The sequence below is a fragment of the Sphaeramia orbicularis genome, chromosome 8 (assembly GCF_902148855.1).
Source record: "Sphaeramia orbicularis chromosome 8, fSphaOr1.1, whole genome shotgun sequence".
Lineage (NCBI taxonomy): Eukaryota > Metazoa > Chordata > Actinopteri > Kurtiformes > Apogonidae > Sphaeramia > Sphaeramia orbicularis.
In genome coordinates, this window is record NC_043964.1 from 31,741,823 (window position 1) to 31,765,923 (window position 24,101).

At 36.7% G+C, this 24,101-nt stretch overlaps 1 protein-coding gene across 1 annotated transcript; it reads left to right on the top strand.

Moving 5' to 3' along the window:
- Window positions 1-1,139: 1,139 nt before the first annotated feature.
- Window positions 1,140-23,763, top strand: LOC115424456 (voltage-dependent calcium channel gamma-1 subunit-like). The gene is made up of 4 exons (XM_030141725.1): window positions 1,140-1,678; window positions 14,981-15,055; window positions 20,481-20,618; window positions 23,350-23,763. Exons 1-4 carry the CDS (start codon window positions 1,438-1,440, stop codon window positions 23,580-23,582), a joined length of 687 nt encoding a protein of 228 aa, XP_029997585.1. The 5' UTR covers window positions 1,140-1,437; the 3' UTR covers window positions 23,583-23,763.
- Window positions 23,764-24,101: the final 338 nt, after the last annotated feature.

Consider the following 24,101-nt stretch of genomic DNA (forward strand, 5'->3'; position numbering starts at 1 on the left):
GGGCAGAAAATGGGCCAGAGTCCTGTCTAAAGTGGGGCACAGTGGTTTATAAAAAGCACGTCCATTTACTCAAGTATTTGGAGGGAAAAGGTTGATGGTGCCTTTGAGATGTATATTTTTTATGTATTTATTTATTTATTTATTTATTTATTTGACAGGTTTTCCTTTTTAAAAACTGTGTGCTATGTAATATTTCCAGCTCCCTTGATAATATTAGTGGGGTTGAGCATATTTTTGACATAACATAAGCTTTTAGTTTATTAGAGGTGGATTTTAAAGGCAAATAAACAACAGCAGAAGTAAATGTGCAAAATATCTTACAACCACTTGTAGGATTTGATGGTGGTACATGAAATCAGCGGGTATTACGCAACTAGAAATTATTCTCATTTACTCATAAGGCTTGTAAAACATTATAGAACATAAAGTGCTTAAAACTGATTTTTTTTTTTTTTTTTTTCGGTTCCACTGCCTGAACAAGCACATTAAATCTGTTGAATAAACCTTCAGTTCCAGAGGTCATCTTTCACAGCCTTTTTTTTCTGTCCTTCCAAATCTGGATCAGCTGCTGGCATCAGGTGGGACCCTTGTCTCGAGCCTTGACTGCTGATTGGCTGAGTAAGTAGATCAGCTCATTCAGATGACAACTAATAAAGGAAATCTCCCCCCAGGAGTCCCCTGGCACACGGCGCCTGAGACAAATGAGCTGGATCGGACCGAATATGAATTTGAGAGACGTGACAGAGAATGATCTAGATAAATGATAGATTGATAACATCAGTAATTAGCAAGGCGTTGAAATACAGAATAGTCGTGTCAAAACTCCCCTGAAGTGCTGTTTTGATTGTCGTTTGTGTTGTTGCGAGCATTTTTTTAAGACAATAGACTGTGCTCAACCTTAAAACTAAAGTATGTGTTTGTAATTTAACTCTTTTTCTGAATGGTCAAGGTAAAGCAAGTATAAACACCTTCACCGTATCTTCATTTGATAGCTATAGCTAATGGCCTCAGCTTACCAAGGGCAACCAGGGAGGGAGAGGAAGAGCGAAGAGAGGTAGAAACTAGGGCACTGTTATCTGGCCCCCTTTTTTTTTTACCAACCACCAGGCACAAGGCAGACGAAGAGAAAGAGAAAGAGAGCCGTGGACAGGAGAACAGAAGAGAGAAGAGGATATCAGAGGTGTAGTGGAGCTGGAGACAAGACGGGGAACCTCTGGAGTCAGCACCCGCCACCCAAAACCTGCAGACAAAGGAGACCTTGACCAGCTTTTCCAATCACACACTCGTCTATCTATACATAGCCACATACACGTTTCATTTCACACACGCATCAGCTCTCACACACGCGCAAACTTACGCAAACTTACACACACATACACCCACAGGCCGACCTGCACTTGTTTCAGCCTGCAACTTCACACACACTCTCTTCTCAAGATGTTTGAGGAGCAGGCGACCAAGGTCAAGATCACTTCAGTGGTGATTGTTGTGGGGATGTCGTCGATGCTGGCGGCGGTGGTGACTGACCACTGGGCCGTGCTAAGCCCCCGGGTAGAGAAGCTCAACGCGACCTGCGAGGCGGCCCACTTCGGCCTCTGGAGGCTCTGCAAGAAGAGTATCTACATCGTAAAGGAGGACCCTCAGGGCAAAGGCTGTGGCCCCATCAGCTTACCTGGAGGTATGGAGCTTCTAACTGTTGGCAATAGAACAATGACTATTTAATAAGTTTGAAACTTAAGATTCATTAAGTTTCATGTCAAATAGTTCTTGTTAAAATGTGACTTTGTGGAAAACATCTGTATTTCTAATGAAAATGCATGTGTTAAAATATTGTTGTTAACAGAGAGATGGTGTAAATACATGTTTTTTTATGAGATTTACCAGATTTGGAAGAAGTTTCTTGCTGAAAAAATTTATTATATTTTAATTTATGTTCAAATCTGATTTTAAAATAATCTTAAGCCATCTCTCAGTGGATGTAAATATGAACAAAGGGCTGGAATTGGAGGCTGAAGTGTCAGTATGCAACAACAATACTGGGCAGCCTTTTCTTCCAACCCTCATTCTCCATCTGTGTTCCTTCCTTCTCCTCCTTTTTCCAGACAATGGCACATGCCAACACATATGTTGGCATGTGCATGTGTGTGCATAAACACACAAACACACATATGGATGTGTGTTTGGAGGAAATGGGAACTGTTCTATGCCTATCCTTTCACTGAACCATCATTATCTTCAACAAAGGAACACACTGCCAATTAAACACACGCCACCTCGAGAGTCAAGTGCATAATGGAGGAGTATTCCATTTCTACTGCACAGTTAACACTGTTCTGTCTGATGGACATCTCTAGACCTGTTTCACAGCCAAGCCACTACTTACTGTAGTAAACTGACTGTTTTTTTAGCTCAATCTCTCAGATCATGTCAGGAAGTGTTACAACAGCTGTCAGCATTGTGCCATAGTCACTCCACACTAAAAATGTGAGATAATAAGATGCAATTTAACTTCTGCATCTCTTGTTCTGACTCTGAGTGTCACGATGAGCTGACGTTGGCTTTGATCAAACCAGAGGCGAGACTGTCTTGAGAGTACTTTTTAAGGAATACACCTAATTTAAGCAATATGTTGTGATGCCACTGATATTAACTTTATTATTTAACATTGTTTGCACAGACTTTAAAAGCTCCAGTTTGTACATTTGCAATTAGCCACAAGACAACTAGTCTGTGTAATACAAATAAAGGTAATCTAAAAGTCACTGTTGGAACTTCTTGTCATTGCTTGCCTAAATGTTTCCAAAAAATATAAATAAAAGCTGTCCATCTTGCTTTTAAAAGTCTGCTTTTCCAAAATAGCCTTGTAGCTTTAATTACAAGCTGTCTTTGAGCAGAGCCTGCCCTGGGGTAAACAGTGTCTCGCTGGCCTCTGGCTGTGTGTGCGTGCCTTGCAGCCTAACAGAGAGATTTCAGTCTGACTCTATCATTGACTTAGCCTCCGGCTCCAGCACCTCAGGATCAGTACAGGCCTTAATGAAGTGTGGCTTCCTGCTCCAGCTCATGAGTTAGCGTACACCTGGGAGACTCAGAAGGGATGAAGGAGGATTGGGGGGAAAAAGTAGAAGATTGCGTGGGTGGATACAGGCGGGAAAGCCTCTGTTGGGGAACATGGGAGCTCTATTATAGTGAAGAAGAGGGGCTTTCAGATAGGAGAAGTGATGTTGTAGATTATGCATCATGTGTTGAGGAGCCAGAAAGGAAGAGCTGAATGACAGATAGACAGACCAACAAGAAATGTACAAGAGCTGAGTATCATCACAATGTGAAACTACAGGCTGGGATGTTTGGGCCTGCACAAGAATAACTTTGTAATGTTAGTCCCATTGCTTTTACCTGTTTCCTGTTAACAAGGATCTATTTGGTTAACTCCAGATATAAGACCCATAATGACCCAATAAGGACCTCTAACTATTAGATAACTCATAGAGCAGGGGTGTCAAACATGTGGCCCGCAGGCCAAATCCAGCCCGCCAAAGTGTCCAATCCGGCCCGTGGGATGAACTTGGATAGTGTAAAAATTACACTGAAGATATAATCAACCAAGAGTGTTGAATTAGTTTTAGCTCAGGTTCAACATACAGACTACTGTGATCTCAAGTAAAATAATAACATAATAACCTATAAACAATGACTCCAGATTTTTTTCTTGGTTTAATGTGGAAAAATATCACGTTGTGCCTATGAATAATGACAACTTCAAAATGTTGTCCTTGTTATAGTGCAAAAAATAACATTAAATTATGAAGATATTTACATGAACAAACTATCCTTTAACAATAAAATGAGAATAACCTGAAATGTCTCAAGAAAATTACGTGCAAATTTAACAATTTTCTGCATTTGTAGATCTGATCCATAATGCATATGTAGTTGTTGAGGCATAATATTGTTAAAATTACACCTAATGTTCTTAAGGAATTTCAGTTTTTCAGGTTATTCACATCTTTTTTGTTTGGATAGTTTATAAATGTAAATATTTTCATAATTTAATGTTTTTGATTTTTTTTGTTTTGTTTCTTTTGCACTAAAACAAAGAGGAAAAAATAGAGTCGTAATTATTTATATGTTATTATGCTATTATTTTTTTGGTCTGGCCCACTTGAGGTGAAGTTGGGCTGAATATGGCCCCTGAACTACAATGAGTTTGACACCCCTGTCACAGAGCCTTTAGAGATGACATAAAAATTCAACGATTTCACTGGATAAAAATAAAATGACTTTGTTGTCACATTTGAAATGGGCAACAATAAACACTTCAATTGCAAAATATCAAATTAAGTCTGTTTTTTTTATTAGAATTTACTCACATTATCCCTCTGTGTTTGAAAAAAAAAAGGGTTCTGATGTTGAAAGATACAGTTATGTTCCTTACATCATGCTTGTCATTCATCACATCATCTTTTGAGAAGTGACTTTTCTGAAGGATTTGCTCTTTCTGTGAAAACCCAGGCTGTATTACAACATAAGCCTCCTTTGCACCCAAAAACTTTGATTTATCAGCACCAGCTAGTCTCCATACGACTCAACCACGAAAAAGGCTGAATAAATGTACAACAGACACAAAAAATGTTGCGAATTCCAACATACCACAGAGATGTTGATTTGCTTTCAACCAATATTATCACAGAACCTTTACTGAAATAGGGAAGGTCATTTGTAATGTTTTTTTTTTTTTTCTACAAATATCTGACATGCTAGATTCCCATGGGATTCAGATCACAGACGACCTTCACAGTCATTACAAATTACCAGAGATCTATGGTAGTACATTCCCAACGTGAGTAGGGTTTTAGATTTGATGTGAACCTTAAATGGACACATATTTTTCTCTGTTAGAAAACCCGTAGTAAAATCTGCTCTTTCATCTGTGCTTATGTGGAGTTTATGGTGCTCTGAGACTAGCAGACTCCATTAGTATGCAAATGTTAGTTAATGTTACCACTGTAGAGGAGCAAAGGGGTGCATTGAGGTGGTTCTGAGTGAGCATAAGGATAATCCAACCTGGGTTTCCTTCATAGAAAACAGCCTATACTGTCACGTTTCTTGTTCATTTTAATGCCTCGTACAACTAAAGGTATATTTGTTTGGACAAATATAATGATAACAACAAAAACAGCTCATAAGAGTTTAATTTCAGAGCTGATATCTAGCCATTTTCCATGATTTTCTTGATAATAAGCAAAATCACTTCATTTCTTACGTCACTATCTATGGCATTGTACTGACAAAAACAGTGCTTTTAGGCATTCCATGTTTTCTTTTCTGTCTGTTTTAGTCACATGATACACACAGGAGTTAGTACTTGATTGCATAACCATTGTTTTTGATGACTTTTGATGGTCTGATAATTTTTTACGCAACTGTAGTCTGTCTTCATGCATGTATTTAACAAATCAGTCAGTATGTATTGGCTAAAATTTGCTTAGAGGTCTTATTTATGTCTTTGTGCATAAGAAATCAATATAAGTGAATCCCCAAAGGAACTTTGTGTTGGTAAATGCAAGTTATGCAAATTTACAGGATTTCACTTCTGTTGCAACATGTTGATGGTCATATGAACTATGTTTTCAGGTCAAAAATGTCCAATTTCATCACAATTAATGCTATATTTTCATGTCACAAATGACCAAGTTATATTTTAACTGCATTTACCTGAAAAACAAATATTCTATTCTTTTAGATTCCCCAGTTTTTCTCACAAGATTATATACTACATATCACACGTTTTATTTATACAGGTTCAATATGGAGTATGGTGCTGATCCATCCTGCTTATGTTACACCAATACATGCATGAAGAATGACACATGTCACTTTTTAAATCAACAGTTTTCTAATAACAAGCATTTTTATAAAGAAATAACAATTCTATATTGTTATTTACTCTTTAGTATGATGATAAGCTATACAATAAATAATTCTGATCCTAGTTTTTGCACAGGGATCATTAGTGTAAACGGTGACATGGCTGCTGAGCATCAGTATGATGGGATCTGTAACAACCATGTCACATCCGTCCACTGCCACATTTTGTGTTTTTGTTAAACTGTTATTGTTTTAGATCCACAATACTAACATTTATGAATAAGAGGATAATTAGCAATAGTAAGTATATTAGTTTATTACAAATAAAGTACTGGTACTGACCAGAGCATCATGGGTAATGTCACGTCCGTCCACCAGCAAAAGTTTTCACATACACGTGCTATTCAAAATCCAATATTTCTGAAAATATAGCTTCCACTGTCAGATAATATCAGTAGTCTGTGCACAAATGTATTAGCATTATTTCAACACAGTTCTATGCATTTCTTACAACTTTTTTTTTTTTTTGACAAAAATGGCCACTCATTTGACGCCTTAAGTAAATTTTACCCAGTATCTATGTTATGATCCATTAACAAGTTGGAAAGAGGGCACTATTAATAAGTGCAATTTTTCATTTTATAAGAACAGTTTCCTTCCTCTGTGAAAGACATGAATACCTGTGAAATATGTGAAGGACATTTTATAGCTGACAAACGTCTCTAACATGATGTATGATCCAGTAATAACCTCCACAACCTGACAGCAGCAGTACTCCGCTGTCAGGTATCAGTGTAGAATCCAAGTGGCCTCTTGATACTTGATACCACTTAATGCAAGGAAATGGACAGAACTGACTTTCTTGCTTCCCCCAACGTGTTGCAAGAGGAGTGTAGCTCAGAGCACAGGGCTCCAGGTGTGCTCCCACCTGTCAAATAGTGCAACAAGAAACATCAGCTGTTTTGTCAAAGACCCCCTTGGCTTCATTCCCACAACCAAAGTGGTGTTAACAAGTCACTCTCTCCTGGGATCTGTCAACATCGCTGCTGTTTTCTTCCATTCCAGGCTCAAAAGGTTTGGTTGTATAAGTCCATTTCTCCCCATTTGTGTCCCTGAAGCACTCACTGATTGGCTGATTTCCATCCTGTCCTCTAAAGAGAGATTTTTAGAATCCATCCATGCCAAAGCTTTTTAGAAAAATACATTAATGCTCCTTTTCAGTGGCGTAAATATTCCTCTAAATGTTTCTCCCTTTATAAATAAGTACTTTTTCTACTAGCACCCCAATAGTAAATCTGCAGGGGTTGACACAGAAAAAAAATCAATGTTTTTAATTTTTTTTATTTATATATTTCTTTTTTGCTTCTTAAGACTTGAGGTGAATATTGACGGATATTGTAAATGGTACAATTTATGGAGTTTAATGTTTAATAGCTGATACATCCAAGTGTGTTTATTCTGAAAGTGAGGCAAAATTTGCACTTAACTAATCCACCAGTCACAAACAACAACACTGACTCACTGATTTGGGATATTTCCTTAAAGGTTTATTAATGATATTGCCTTTATAACTGCCATTCTACAGTGGGACAGTTCTGAAAAAAAAACTTTTAGACTCATTACAAGTTATAATAATGGGCTGAAGGAGCATGCAGTTAGAGGACATTATGAACTTGTTACCATGTATTATATAACCAGATACAGAGGCATACTGGTTTACAGGCTCACTGTTATCACATTAAGCTGACAAATACAGACCAAAAAAAATCATATCTTGATATTTTTATCTAAATACAACCATCAAGTGGGTTAATATTTTCAGTTATGAGTCAAATCCATACTATATGTTACAAAAATGCTGAAAAACACATTACACACACTCCTGCTAAAGTGGATAAATCAATCCATTTTAACGCAAGTCACTAAAAAACACTTAAACAGACTCACTTGCATGAACAGTAATGCTACAACTGACTTAATGATTAAATACCCTCTGTAAAAAACACTGTTTGACATCCACTTTGATTTAATTAAGCAAATATTTCATAGTTTTTCATTTGATAATCACTTCTGATTTCTCTAACAACTATTAGTTTGATAGAGAGAATAAAGAATGGACTGTATTTCAATGGAAAAAGGTCATGTGGTCTGATGAGTCCAGACTGACCCTGTTCCAGAGGTGGAGGAAGTGATTACCCATCATGCCTAGTGCCTACAGTACAAGTCTCTGGGGTTGATTCAGTTAGTCAGGTCTAGGTTCAGCAACATTATTTGTCCAAAACCACAAAACTGGGAATAAAATGGGATTTATTTATTTACTTACTTACTTAACCTTTATTTAACCAGGAAGAAAATCCCATTGAGATTAAGAACCTCTTTTCCAAGGGAGTCCTGGCCAAGAGGCAGCACAACACATAATAATATATAATAATAATTGTTGCATTGCATAATTGATACCATAGTGAATGTGTGCTGTAATGAAAGCTAAAGGATACTTAAGGTGAAGGCTAAATTTTACAGTGTGGAAGGAAACAGAGAGACGAGAAACACCAAAGTCTTTTGTCATTGGCTTAAAAGAATGACGTACTAAATTGTATTTGATACTTACAAAATATTCATGTAGTATATCCCACACACACTGAGTATATTCAACGCAGTCCCCAGCCTGAGTTTCAGACTAGCATTACTTCATATAAATCCCAGTTTAATATGAATCAAAGGCTGAGTATTAAATACACAAGCAAAGCACAATGGTGTTATCAATCCCCCAAATTGATTCAGAGTGCACTATAACAGATTACATCCTTGATGAACATCATACCCAAGCAAGCAGCGGTGATTGGACTTAATAACACACATTTGCATTTTCCCAAACAGAGGGGGAGGGAGTCGTCAAGAGGCACGTACACAAACACTTTTTCATATAGGCACAATTACACCGCTTTTGTGAAGGGGTTGCATAACAACGGCATCAAAGCAGTGAACCTAAATGACTTTTGAAATTAGCTTCCCACGAATGATGCATGACAGCTTGAGTGCAGTAAAAATCGCACACACCCTTTATGGATCGCATCATGCTCCTCGGCAGGGAAATAAACTGTATAAATGATGCTTTTGTGTGCATGGGTCTGTTTCTACACATATATGCGAGGCAGAAGTTAGGGAGAAGGAGGTCTTTACTGAGGATGTGTAGAGTTTCAGGTGGTCAGGTGTCAAACATTTCTTCAGCTCCTCAGATTACCTGCAAAGCACTTGTTCCTCTTTTTGGTTCAGGGACACAGTTCCTGGCTGGTGCCCCCAATTCATATCCTCAAAAGGACTAGTGTCACCTTGAGTTACCATTTTTACTTTATATCACCCAGGTGCTTCCCTCCCTGGTCTGTTTGGCTCCAAAACAGTGGATGCACAGCACTGATTTACCTTCAGAAAATAAGTTAAACACCTAAAACCAGAATGATTTATTATGTAAATGTGACATATCACTGTCAAGAGGAAATACTCAAACATAAGTACTGCTGTTAAATGGACAGTTTGATGTATGTGAAAATATGTGGAAGCCCTTCTTAATAACTCATATTGAAAAATATTGATTATAGACCGCTCAAAATGAAAGATGCAGTGTGCCTCCTGTTTTATTTTATTTCACCCCTTCAATGTTAACAAAAAGGGAATTTTATTTGATAAAAAATTCAAGCCCAGCAACATTTTTTTTTTTTATTTGAAGCCGCCAAGAAAAAATATCACAAAATGACTCGGCCACGCCCCCTCAAAATATCAAAATACATTACGTAGATGGGAGCCCACCCTAAAAGTTTTTCCACTTAGAAAAATGAAACTTGGTACAGACATAGCCCATGTTGGGACAAGTAAAAAATTATATTATGGCCCTAAACCCAACAGGAAGTCGGCCATATTGGGTGGAAGTGTGGACCTCTAAAATCACACCCCTCATACTTTCAACATCTCCTCTTAGGGTTTACATCCATTTTGGACCAAACTTGGTCAAAATCACCTACACACGTGTGATCAAAAGTTGTCAATTGCGTTTTTGATCAAATGTTGCGTGTGGCTGTGACAACCTCTCAACAAAGTGGCCATTTTCAGAAGTATAAAAGTGTGTATATCTTGCACACAGAGTGTCAGACTGAGTTGGACTCAGTGGAACATTTGTGTGGAATGACAACCTGAACACGATGATATGGAACTTGTATAGCTAGATCATAAAATCGCTCTCTAACACCCCCTACAGTTTTTGAATGGGAGTGAACTTTTTTTTTACATAGTCCAAAGAGATTTGGCACACACATCCCTCATGACAAACTGAACCAAAAAGCCAATGAGGGTACACCCCTATTTACAACCCCAAAATGTGCCATTTAAATGAAAGGAGTTTTGGCACGACGAAGCTATTGATGAAAAACTCTTTGTGTTACACTAATGGTACCTAAAATTACACTTTGTAAAAGTAGATTTTTTCAGCATGAAGAATTTTCACAATATGGAAAAATGACCCGGCCCCGCCCCCTCAAAATATGAAAATACATTACGTGGATGGGAGACCACCCGAAAAGTTTTTCCACATAGAAAAATGAAACTTGGTACAGACGTAGCCCATGTTGGGATAAGTAAAAAATTACATTATGGCCCCGCCCTAAACCCAACAGGAAGTCCGCCATATTGGATGGAACCAATGTGCACCTATAAAATCACACCCCTCATACTTTAAACATCTCCTTTTGGGGTTTTCATCCAATTTGTACCAAACTTGGTGAAAATCACCTACACACATGTGTGATCAAATGTTATCAGTTACATTTTTGATCAAATGTTTGGTGTGGCTGTGACAAGCTAGCGACGAAGCAGCCATATTCAGAAGTATAAACGTGTGTGTATCTCACACAATATCGGATTTAGCACATGATACGGTGCCCTGTTACTGTCAGGTGGCCTTGGCGGTTGCGTTGGGAGGCGGGAGGGAGGGAGGGCGAGGGCCTTAACACCGCTTGCAGTTTTAATAGTTATAATTATTTTGGGGTTTTTTGACTGCTGGGGGAGGGGGATCTTGGGAAGTAAAAAAAAAAGTCAAATTCTTCACCATATGACATCTTGCCGATGTGTGCTTTGTACCAATTTAGTGCATGGTGCTGTGTGTTTGTGTTAGTCTACGTGTTGAATGTAATGTCCTTGGGATTTCATGTTGCCAATTTTGTACCTTTTGAAGGATTCAATAAACATAAAATGGAACTAAAAAGAATTAAAAAAAAACACAAGTACCACTGTCTGAGGTAAAATGTGATGCTAACACATGCATTTTGGTGATTATGATCAGTCAGGCCAAACTTTGGTTGTTAACTTCATGATAAAGGTCAGAATACACACATGTAGGGACAGGATCACATGGGCCATGAGGACTCTCCTGTGCTCCTCTGTCCCAGTTTATCAATGCTCCTGGTGGAATAGCCATTCAAATATCACCACCACCACCCCCATCCTATTCATGATGACCCAGATTTACTTTGACTATGAAAAGGACACTCCTCCATCAACTAAAAATTATATTATGTACCCCTTCTGCAGAGGGAATAGCTGTAATTTCCAGGACCAAATGCGAACTGTCTGTGGAGTTGTTATTTTGTAAAAACATGGAAATACCATTATAAAGTGGTTTAAAGTCTGCTTTCACATATCTTTAAAAATGTATAAATCAAAAACAACACAAAGAAAGAAACTAGTCATAAAAAAATAAAAAATAAAAATAAATACATAACTAGAAGTTGGAAACACAAAATGGGAACGTTTGAGGTGGCAGTGACAGACAGAAATCACAGTGAGGAGGGAGAAGGAAGAGGAAGGGGACCCACAGTTTAATGGAAAGAAGCGAAACTAAAATGACAGGCGATACCTCGTTCTAATCATTCTCACGCCTGGACTAAATATCCCCATTAGCCTCTCTGCAAGGTCAATGATACGCACCCAGATGTTTATGGACTGGCTTAATGTTACAGCCGTTTTTTTAACCTTTACTTTGCTGCAGGTTTAGATTTACTTTGCTGTATGTAGTTTCACTCAGTGATAAGGAAACAGATGTTTTGTGTTTTCAGCAATTGTACACTCCACCTACAACTGCATAATGCATCATAAAGACAGACTTCAGCCAACAAAGTTTAAGTTTTCAAGCACTTTTTGCAAACATTTACTGCAGTGAAAGTAAAAAAAGGAAAAGCTGATACATCATGTGGGTGAATCACTCCACTGCAAATGCCTATACCCTGTTTATTTGTCTTTCATATCTTTGAAACAAATTAGTATACATCGGATTTGTTCTCCTGATTCTTAAAAATTCAGTTATCAGACTAGTTTAAGTATCTATCTCTGTTGTCAACATTATTATCGTGAATTCATCATTAACCCATAAAGACCCAGTGCTACTTTTGTGGTAGTTCCCAAATTAATTTTCTTTTATTTTTAACCTTTCTTGAGTGATTTATCACTATTTACTCTAATATTATCCTCTGTATTTTGCATTATTAATTGAATTAAGTTAAGATCCTTTATTGTCAGTTCATAGTACATTTTTTTACCACACACTGAAATTCAACCTCTGCTTTTAACCTTTCTCTAGAACATGCAAGAATACAACACACACTGCAAACCAGGAGCAGTGAGCTTGCCATAGCAGGTGCCCGGGGAGCAAATGGGGGGGTTGAGTGCCTTGCTCAAGGGTACATCAGCCAACAACTTTTTTTCTGCCAGTCTGTGGAATCGAAATGGCGACCCTTCGGTCACAAGCCAACTCTCCAGCCCTCTAGGCCACGGCTGCCCCAATTTTCAAGTGAAAATCTGGTATTTTCCTGTATTTAATTTACTAATTATGTAGAATTTCATTAAAGCTCAGATTTAAGTTTAGGCTTATTATATCCAAAACAGAGAAAACTGGAGAAAAAGATCATTTTTCTGCAAAATATATTATTAACTGAACATAAAATAAGTGTCTCCGTCCACTGTCATTGATCCAACTCCATGGGGGTTTACTGGTGAATCAATGTTGTAGAAGATGACAGTGTTTCCACGTTCACTACAGAGCCTCTGAGCGTCCAAATGGGTCATATCTGATGACCATGAAAAGATGACAAACTATTTTTTTTTTTTTTCTGCCAAAATGTTTTTATTTAAATTTTTTATCATTTGAACAAACAGTGCATATATCAGATCCATGCAACCTGTTGACTACAAACACAAACATTATTATGTTTACAAAAAAAAAAGAAAAAAAATACAAAATACAGAAATCTGAGCATCCACCTTTAGAAGCCACAGTGGTAACTTTTTCAAGTGTTTGCATTGTCCTTCAATAAATTTAGATTCTTAGCCTTCACAATGAAAGGATTCCAAACACGTTCGAATGACTCCTGTTTGCCCTTAAGAATACAGGAATTTTTTTCTAGTGGAAGGGTAGAAAGCATCTGCCGTATCCACTGACTAACAGTTGGTTTATGAGTTCTTTTGACAAACTGTATTTTACACCAATTATTTACATGTATTGACAGGATTAATGGATCAACAGTTATTAAACATTTTAGATCAGCAGATGATTTTGGTCATCAGTGGATGTTTGGGTCTTTATGGGTTAAATTCATTGAAAAAGCCAGAAAATCATCAAATCTAAAGTGTCTCTGTCTTTTCTTTGTGTGATGGATTGTTTTAGCCTTCCCCAAACACGTATTAGCTCAGCTTTGCTTTGTCACAGAGGACTAAATGAGTGAAGACTAATGAAAATAATATATTTGCAAACCCAAGTCTCACTGTGACCCTGCCACCCTGCCTCGGGTTCTTTCTCACTGGCTTCTCCATCCCCTCACATACACACACACGCACGCACGCACACACACATACACACACTAGCACTCAACTACACATGCACATATTCAGACATATGTATGCACACACTCCTCTTGATATGCCTTTACATGGGTAAATAGATAGGCCCAGCCAAGACCCGCAGCAGCCTGTTGCTAGGTTACCCCTTTAGTGATTCTTTCTCATCCTGGGTAACAAACAGCTCCTCTGTTGCCTGGTGCACACATATGTACACACACAAGTGTTGTCCATCTCTGTGAGGACACAGAGTGCACCTGTCTGCTTTATGGGTTTAATCTCAGCTTGAAAAGATGGTGAGTGGTGGAAAGAGGGGACACTTGTTTGGCCTTTACGTCCTTTCTACCCCTCCCTCTCGATATTGCTGCCCTTAGAGACAGCAAATAGATGGATAGATGGATCTGTGGGAAATGACTTCACCCAGGAATGGTTTTTCTACGATGCTCTACCGAAGATTGTGGTCAGAGGATGAAAGTTTGGGCTAAGAAAAAGAGGAAAATTATTATTCTTGTCTTGAAGTAGGTGTGAAATGATTGTTTTGTGAGTAAGCACAGAGAGAGAGGTGAATACATTTTATTTCAACATTGCAGAATGACACAACATCGCTGTGATTTGGAGGCAATGTTGAATGTTCATGTGATCAAATAGTCAAAGAGGAAATGCAACTACTGAGGAATTGTTATGCATGCTGACCCTTACCAGTTTGATCAGAACAAAATAAAATGTGTGAGGTTTTTTTTTTTTCTTTGCTTGGATAGCATCGCATCTCATTTTCTGGCAAGAAGTCCAAACAAAACAGACCCAAGGTTTGCACACATCCATCCTATTAAAGTGTCAGTAATCAAGATGTTGGATTACTTTCTCTTTTGTGATGTTCTCAGGAGAATGCTTGGACCTAATACTGAAAAAGCAGTTTGACTTTGAGTGATGAAAAACCCATGATGATTCAAAAGAAATAAAGAAACACTGAAGAACTGATAGAAACATTCACTTATTTTGATTTGCAAATGTGATATCAAAGCGGTCCAATGTAAAATAATGTAAGCTTAATAGGAATTTATTATCAATCTGAAGTTGAATAAATTGCATTTGTCCATATCTTTGTGCATATTAATAGGAAGCACCCTCATTGGTTTTGCAGACACATGGACTGCCACCTAAGCCACCTTGTCTCTTCACCTCCATCTGTGTTTTGATCTCTCACTCTGGTTTTTCTGTCTCTCTCCCTGTCCGACTGCAGCAAAAAACTGCTCCTACTTCAAACACTTTACATCAGGGGAAGAAGCTGAAGTTTTTGAAGTCAAGACACAGAAAGGTTGGTGCCGTCTCTTCTCACTGCCACCCCAGACTGCACGCTAAAACAGATCCCATTCCACTTCAAAAGGAATAGGAGACCTGTCTGTTTGTGATAAAAAGAAAATGATTTTTAGAGAAAAGGGAAAACAATGCACAGTCCTATAATCAGGGAAACAGTAATACCTCCTTCTTGCATACATTCATGTATTCTCAGGCATGCAAAACATCTCCAAACACAATGTGAGGAAAGCAATAGCTAGCATATCTCACGGAAGACTCGTATAACGCATGTCTCCTAACATTTCTTTAATATTCCACTAAACTGTAGTGACAAAAGCACTTTCTGAAGAAAATATAATGCTGTCTGAACTACAATCCATAGGAAACTTGTGAACATAAATGTGGTTGTGCTCATATCAGATAAGACTGAGATACTGAGACTCAGATAAGACTGATTTTCATCTCCTTGCCTTCCTTGTGTCCACCAGATTTTCAAAGTAAATCTGTCTCAAGGAAACGGTGCCTCTGTTCAAATGATGACCAGAATGACCCTTTGCGTTTCTGACAAGAGCGTACACAACCAGTCATACATAGACACTAAAGCACAAACTCTGTCCATCTCTGTGTGGACAGACGGACTATATTATGGGTTTTATATCAAGTAGAAATGATGGTGATGAACAGAGGAAAACTGGAGGTACATGTTTACAATCTGAGGGAGATTATGTAAATGATTAATTATTTATATATTTTTTTAAATTTAAGGGGTCATATTTTGCTAAACCCACTTTTATTAGTCTTTGGTACATTAATTTGTGTATTTGGACCCTAATAGTTCATAAAGTTTGAATTTGAACCCTCCAGGTGCTGCAAAGCTATATTTATATTCATCTTGGCAAAAATCAAGTCGATTTCTACAACCTGTTTTAATTCCTTCTTAATTTGTTACGTCTATAAGTAGTTACAGGATGACACTTGCACATATAAGGTCAAGACTTCCGATGAACATTTCTCTGAGTACGCCATAAGTGTTTGTCAGCAGCAGCGGTTGTAGTCTATACTGAAAATATGTCCAAATTTCGAGCTGATTACCTAAAATGTTCAGTTGTTGGTTGTATTAATGAACACAAGTTTACGTAGACCACAGGGAAATGTTTTAAAGTGCACAATTCCATTTCAAAAAGCAAAATACTACTCTTTTAATACAGTATCACATTCTTGCACAATGAATATTCTGGACAAAGACATAATTTAGTTTATTAATCACTTTTTGTGGGTGGATTTCACCCATAAAGACCCAGTGCTACTTTTGTGGTAGTTCTGAAATGATTTTTTTTTTTTTTTTAATCTATATTTAACATTTCTTAATTGATTTGTCACCATTTATTATGATATGAGCCAGTGTATTTTGCATTTTTCCAGTGAAAATCAGGTATTTTCCCATATTTAATGTACTGGTCATATAGAAGTTCATAAAAGCTCAGATTAAATTTGAGGGTCATTATACCAAAAAACAGAGAAAGCTGGGGAAAAAAAGACATTTTCAGTAAAATATGTCATTAACTGAACATACAACAAGTGTCTGCAACCACTGTCATTGATCAAACTCCATGGGTTTTACTGGTGAATCAATGTTGTAAAAGATGACATTGTTTTCACATTCACTATGGAGCCTCTGAACGTCCAAACGGGACATATGAAAAGACATGAAAAGACGACATGGACATTTCCTGAAATGGAAATCACCACAGTCCCCTTCCTTTATTCACTGGCTCAGAGATGTCCTGTATTTCCTCAAACTGGAAAAAATTAGAATGACGCTTTATGCCTCTGCTGATAAATTTTCACAAATCTGGAATCCTTTGTTTCAACTAGTTAGGAAAATAAATTTCCCCTTTGTTCCAGATTGACCTTATTGGTAATTTTTCCGCCTGGTCCTCTTTTTTGTTTTTTTTCCTATTCAGTAATGCACCTTGTGTAAAACATACTGCATCGATATTCTAAATGTGAACCTTTCAAGACCTTTTTTGGTTTGTTTGTTTAGTTTTTTGTTTTTTTGGCTTCGTTTTTGTGTGTGTGTGTGTGTGTGTGTGTGTGTGTGTGTGTGTGTGTGTGTGTGTGTGTGTGTGTGTGTGTCTGTGTGTGTGTGTGTGTGTGTGTGTGTGTGTGTGTGTGTGGGTGTACTTGTTCTTCTTCTTGGGTTTGTTTGCATGTAAAAAAAAAAAAAGGAAACTGTGCAACAATTTATTTTCAACTGATGCCACATATGATACAAAGTTTGTATTGGCCAATTTCTATAAAACTCCAAATAAACAAAGCTTGGAAAAAAAAAAGCTTAACCTAGTGATAACATACTTAAATTACAACAGAGTACTACAAAAAAAAAAAAAAAAAAAAAAGACGACAAACTCTATTTTACACCAATTCTTTACATGCATTAATAGGATTAGTGGATTAACAGGTATTAAACATTTTAGATCAGTAGATGGCTTTTGTTGCTGGTGGATATTTGGGTCTTTATGGGTTAAGAATCTTTATTTGTCAGTATATATTGTATATGCTGACATGCTACACGTACAACAACTGACCCTGCTGTGCTTTTAACCCATCACTAGTTGAACATGCAACAAAACACCATACACTGCAGACTAGGCACAGTGGGCTGCCATGTCAGATGCCGGGGGACTAAATGGGGGGTTAAGTGCCTTGCTCAATGATTCAAAGACCCAACAATTTCAAATGGTCACAATCCGCTTCTCCAATCCTTTACGTATGACAGCATAAAGAAAAAGCAAAGTATAACCAGCAAGATATAGCTTTGGAAATAATGATCAAACCCATTTGACAAAGCACTGAAAAGTCAACATTTGTCATAAATGTGACATGTAACGCCAGTGAGTGTTGTATGCAAATATGAAGCAAACATCTGGCATAAGAAATTCAATAAGGGCATAAGCAGTATTTAAATTAATGACAACAAAACCATAAATTCATCAACAAGAGAGACTGTATAAATGAGGAATATCTGATGCACAGAAACCATCGAGAACAATTATTATTCAAAGAACAGACTGTGAAAAGGTCATGTTGTTGTCAGTGGTGTTACATTGAATTTACAAAGAAAATTTACACAGGCAGTCTAATAATTATCTCCAAGGCTATATAAAGCTGTAAACTGCACAAATTATTTACACTATTTAAACCTGAAGATCATTGAGGTTTGACCATCACTTACAGTCAAGTGACAGTGATATAAAGCACTAGTAAGAATATAAGAATGAATGAATGATTAATCAAGTAAAAACATGATATAAAAAGAGTTACTAGGAGAAAAAGGATAAATAAAGGCGCCATTTATGTTTATGTTTATGTTTACGCATTTGGCAGACGCTTTTTTCCAAAGCGACTTACAGGGGAAAACCAATTAAATCACTCAATCAATCAAATTTTATTTATATAGCGCCAGATCACAAAAAAGTTATCTCTTGACATTTTATATATAGAGTTGGTCAAAACCAGACTCTAAGTCAATTTACAGAAACCCAACAGAATCTGTGGACTGTGGAATTTAGCGGCAGCATAAAAACTAAAAGCAGCTTCCAAGTTACATCCAATATTACTAATAATAATGTTAGTGGCAATAATATAAATGAATGCCAAAATTTTAAAAAGATGCATTTAATTTAAGAAAAAATGTATAGTGTATAAAACTCCTGTGCACTTGTTCCATTGGCAGATTTTTTTGCTTAATTCAAGATTTTTTTTTTCTTAATTCAAGCAAAAAAATAAAAAATAAAAATCTGCTAATGGAACAAGTGAAAATTATCTTGGTAAGATTTCTTGAAATAAGATTTTTAAGATCTATTGTCTAAAAATAAGTTCCTCTATCTCACTGAAAAGTTACTCTTTAGGTCAGGGGTGTCAAACTCATTTTCTTTCAGGGGCCACATTCAGCCCGATTTGATCTCAAGTGGGCTGGACCAGTAAAATAATAGCATAATAACCTATAAATAATGACAACTTCAATTTTTTTTCTTTGTTTTACTGCAACCCCCCCCCTCCATTAAATTATGAAAATACTTACTTTTATAAACTATCCAAACAAAAAAGATGTGAATAACCTGAAAAAAACTGAAATTTCTTGAGAAAAATAAGTGCAATTTTAACAATATTATACCTCAACTTATCATTTATCCATGTGCATTATGGATCGGATCTACAAAGACTCTAAACACTTAGTAACAGGCAGAAAATAGTTAAAATTCTGCTTCATTTTCTTTAGACATTTCAGGTTGTTCATATTTGTTCAGGTTATTCACATTTTACTGTTATAGGATATTTCGTAAATGTAAATATTTTCATAATTTAAAGTTATTTTTTGCACTAAAACAAAGACAAAAATTTTAAGTTGTCATTATTTATAGGCATTGCGTAATATTTTTTTCACATCAAACCAAGAAGAAAATATGAAGTCATTATTTTTTGAAGGTTATTATGCTATTATTTTACTGTAGATCATATCGGTCTGTATGTGGAACCTGAACTAAAATGAGTTTGATAGCTTTGACTGTGGAATTTTTGCACTTTGCAAATTCATCCCACGGTCCGGATTGGAGCCTTTGGCAGGCCGCATTTGGCCCCCGGGCCGCATGTTTGAGACCCCTGCTTTAGGTGATTATGTCTTATTTTAAGTGTGATGAGATATTCGGACTAGAAATGAGAAAAATGCACTTGGTAAGATTTAGATTTTTGCAGTGTGGAGAGTTTTTATTTTATTAAAAAATAATGCACTAGTCAGTTTTTAAAGGACAAAGTGATGAGAAGGAAGCAGTCAGATGTAGAAATCTCATGGTGAAACATAATATAGAGCAGTGTAGAGTTTAACCCAAAAAAAAAGGCACCAAAAAAAAAAAGAAAAAGGAAATTCACTGACGCGTTCAGACACATGCATAGTTAAACCAACAGTCTGCAAACAGATACAGAATAATCCCGTCGTACACTGCAGAGGCTGAGTGTAAGGTTATTTTACACTTGGTGTTTTTCCACAGTTGGGGTGCTGAGATGGAATAGAACTCTCGAAGGATCATTTCTATCACAGTTGGAGTGTTGGAAAGAAGGGGAGGCTAGATTATCTTTATCTGACAAACAGACAGGAGGGGAGGCAGGCAGGAAAAGAGGGATGTTCTAATCATTTTGTTATAAGCCTGCAGCATCTTATCTGTCATGCAAATGGAATTATTGCCAGTTTGGATAAATGAGAGTTGTTTTTAAAATGAGGCTAATTTAAAGGCTAATTATCTGTGTCATAACTCGCCTGTGTGCGATACTGAAACAATTATTATATAAACGATACTGCAACCTCCCCGTATGTTCCTTCCCACTCACATTTTTAATCGCTGCTACTTTGTTGTGTCTCCTCCTTCCATTCCCCCGTCTTTCCTCAGAGTATAATATTTCAGCAGCAGCCATTGCCATCTTCAGTTTGTTCTTCATGATCCTGGGTACCCTCTGCGTTATCTTCTCCTTCGGAAAGGGACGGGACTACCTGCTCCGGCCTGCTGGGATGTTCTTCGCCTTTGCAGGTCAGACAATCAGAATTACAGTTTAGGGTTACATCTTTACAGTTCAACTTTTATCAAGTGTGTCAGAGTCATCCTTCTACACAAAGCTGTCTTTTAGGGTAGAGTACTGCCTATGCAGCTAATTTAACAGGGTTGACAACTTTGATTTTTCATTGGCAATTTGGAGGTGGCGAGTGCTGATAGAGTTGATTTGAAACTATCTAAAAGTGTTAAATTGACTGTGATGAGTGTGACCTCTTATCTAGAAGAGCATTTACTGTTGGAGAATCAAGCTTAACCCATAAAGACCCAGTGTTACTGTTGGAGCAGTTCCCAAATGATTTTCTCTCTCTATTGAACCTTTCTTAAATTATTTATCACCATTTATTGTAATATTATCTGCTTTATTTTGCATTTTTTCAGTAAAAATCTGATATTTTCCTGTATTTAGAAGGCTGATCATGAAGATCACAGGTGTCAAACATGCGGCCCAGGGGCCAAATGTGGCCCGCTAAAGGTTCCATTCTGGCCCGCGGGATGAAAGTGCAAAAATTAACCTGAACAGTCAAGGGTGTCCAAATCATTGTGGTTCAGGTTCCACATACAGACCAATGTGATCTACAGTAAAAAAAAAAAAAAAAAAAAAAAAAAAAAAAAAAAAAAAAAAAAAAAAATTGTATATATATATATATATATATATATATATATCTCAACACAATAGACCCATAAATAATGACAACTACAGATTTTCTGTGTGAAAAATTATGTGGAAAAAATATAAGTGAAAAAATAAATAAATAAATAATAGTACACTGTGAAAATATTTACATTTACAAAACTATTTTTTCCACAATGAAATGCAAATAAATACATAAAAACAAAGATGAACAACCTGAAATGTGCAGTTTTAACAATATTCTGCCTGTTACTAAATGTTTTGTGCATTTATGGATCCACTATGATCTGTAGTTGTGTTAATAATAAGAGATGGAATATTGAAGAAATTGTTCAAATTTTAGTTCCAAACTCCACAATTTGAACAATATTCTGCCTATTACCAAGTGTTTATGGAACATTGTGTGTAAATGTACATGTATAAGTAATAAGTCGAGGCATAATATTGTTAAAATTGCATTAATTTTTCAAATGAAACTTCTGTTTTTTCAGGTTATTCACATCTTTTTTGTAAAATGTAAATATTTTCATAATTTAATTAGGGATTTTTTTGTACTAAAACAAAATGAAAAACTTGGATTTGTCATTATTCATAGGTTTTTAAGTCATTATTTTACTGGTCTGGCCTGCTTGAGATCAAATTGGGCTAAATATGGCCCCTGAACCAAAATGAGTTTGACACCCCTGATGTAGATGTTCATAAAAGCTCAGATTAAAGTTGGGGGTTATTTTATAAAAAACAAAGAAAACTGAAGAAAAAATGACTTCTTCAGCAAAGATATCATTAACTGAACATAAAAACAAGTGTCTGCATCCACTGTCATTTGTCAAACTCCATGGGTTATTTAATTTATTAATCATGTAGAAGCTCATTAAGCTTAAAGTTGAGGGTTATTACATCAAAAATAGAAAAAAACTGAAGAAAAAGAGACTTCTTCTGTAAAATCTATTACTAACTGAACATAAAACAAGTGTCTCCATCCACTGTTACTTGCCAAACTCCATGGGTTTTACCGGTGTATTTAGCATTTTTTGGTGAAATCATGTATTTTCTGATATTTAATTCACAGATCATGGAAATGTTCTTGAAAACTGAAAGTAAATTCAAAGTTAATTACATCAAAACAGAGAAAAATGAAGAAAAAGTTAATTTTTTAGCAAAGATATTGCTAAATAAATGTAAAAACAAGTGTCTCCATCCACTATCATTTATCAAACTCTGTGGGTTTTACTGGTGAATCAGTGTTTGTGACAGTGTTTCCACATTCACTGCGGAGCCTCTGAACATCCAAATGGGTCATATCTAATTACGATCTGGGTCTTTATGGGTTAAAACACAGGTGTCAAACATGTGGTCCGGGGGCCAAAACCGGCCCGCCAAAGGTTCCAATCCGGCCCGTGGGATGAATTTGCAAAGTGCAAGATAGGGCATCAAACTAAAAAATAATATCATAATAATATATAAGTAATGACAACACCATTTTTTTCTCTTGGATTTAGTGCAAAAAATATTAAATTATGAAAATGTTTACATGGACAAACTATCCATTAATAATAAAATCTGACTAACCTGAAATATCTGAAGTAAATTAAGTGCAATTTTAACAATATTCTGCCTGTTACTGAATGTTTTGTGCCTTTGTAGATCGGATCTGTAATGCATATGTGAAATGATAAGTCGAGGCAGAATATTGATAAAATTGTAATCACATTTCTTAACAAATTTCTTTTTTTTCAGGTTATTCACATCCTTTTTGTTCGGATAGTTTGTAGATGTAAATATTGGCTTAAATGAGTGTTATTTTTGGTGCTAAAACAATTTGGAGTTGCCATTATTTATTGGCTATCATACTATTATTTTACTGGTCAGGCCCACTTCAGATTAAATGGGCTGAATGTGGCCCCCGGAAGAAAATGAGTTTGACACCCCTGGGTTAAAATAATTCTGACAGTCCTGCCATGTAAATGTGGAATTGCAACCATGTCGATTAAACAGCTATGACAGTACAATTGTGATTTGCAGGTGAAACATCTGTTTTTTCCAGCCCGTTACCACTCTTCTTTTTTTGGACCACAGGCCTTTGTATCATCATTTCTGTTGAGGTGATGCGGCAGTCTGTCAAGCGTATGATTGACAGTGATGAGACCATCTGGATTGAATACTACTACTCCTGGTCCTTCACCTGTGCCTGCGCCTCCTTCACCCTCCTCATCCTCAGTGGAGTGGCTCTGCTCCTCATCTCCATGCCCCACATGCCACGTAACCCCTGGGAGACCTGCATGGACGCTGAGCCTGACACCTTAGATTAACTACAGTTGACACTAAGCGCACACATCTGAGGATCGGGTTAATTAAAAATACAATTGGTTTGCATATTTTACCGCTTACCAGTCCAATATTTGTGGCGAGCTGGTAAGTATGCAGATTTTTCATTCTGATCCAATATTAATCTGACAAATATTAGTTTCAGTTTATGTTTGTATAATAATCAACACCTCACGAGAACTGTTTTGGAAATGATTCCTTGATGGTATGTTTAAAGCTGCCAAATAGTCAGACTGAGACTTAAAGGAGTTATTTGTAATTTTGAGAAACAAAAATGAAGTCAGCTGTCAAGTGCAGGATGCAGTAGAAAATCAGAACGCTCCAACTACTATGACAGAATTAACACTAAACCTATCATCTGCTGATAAAAGTGTGAAACTCATTGTTTACAGTGCACTCAGACAGCTGATCAAAATACCACTCTATATACGCTGCATCTGCATCCGTAGTTTATATTAAAGCTCACCTCAGTTCACTTCCATCTCAGATTTTTTTTCCTAATG

Bases quoted from the DNA above. Each gene is read 5' to 3' on its own strand.
- LOC115424456 (XM_030141725.1), top strand. From the start codon at position 1,438: ATGTTTGAGGAGCAGGCGACCAAGGTCAAGATCACTTCAGTGGTGATT. The intron at 15,056-20,480 runs GTTGGTGCCGTC...GTCTTTCCTCAG, and splicing joins TGAAGTCAAGACACAGAAAG to AGTATAATATTTCAGCAGCA. The intron at 20,619-23,349 runs GTCAGACAATCA...TTTGGACCACAG, and splicing joins GATGTTCTTCGCCTTTGCAG to GCCTTTGTATCATCATTTCT.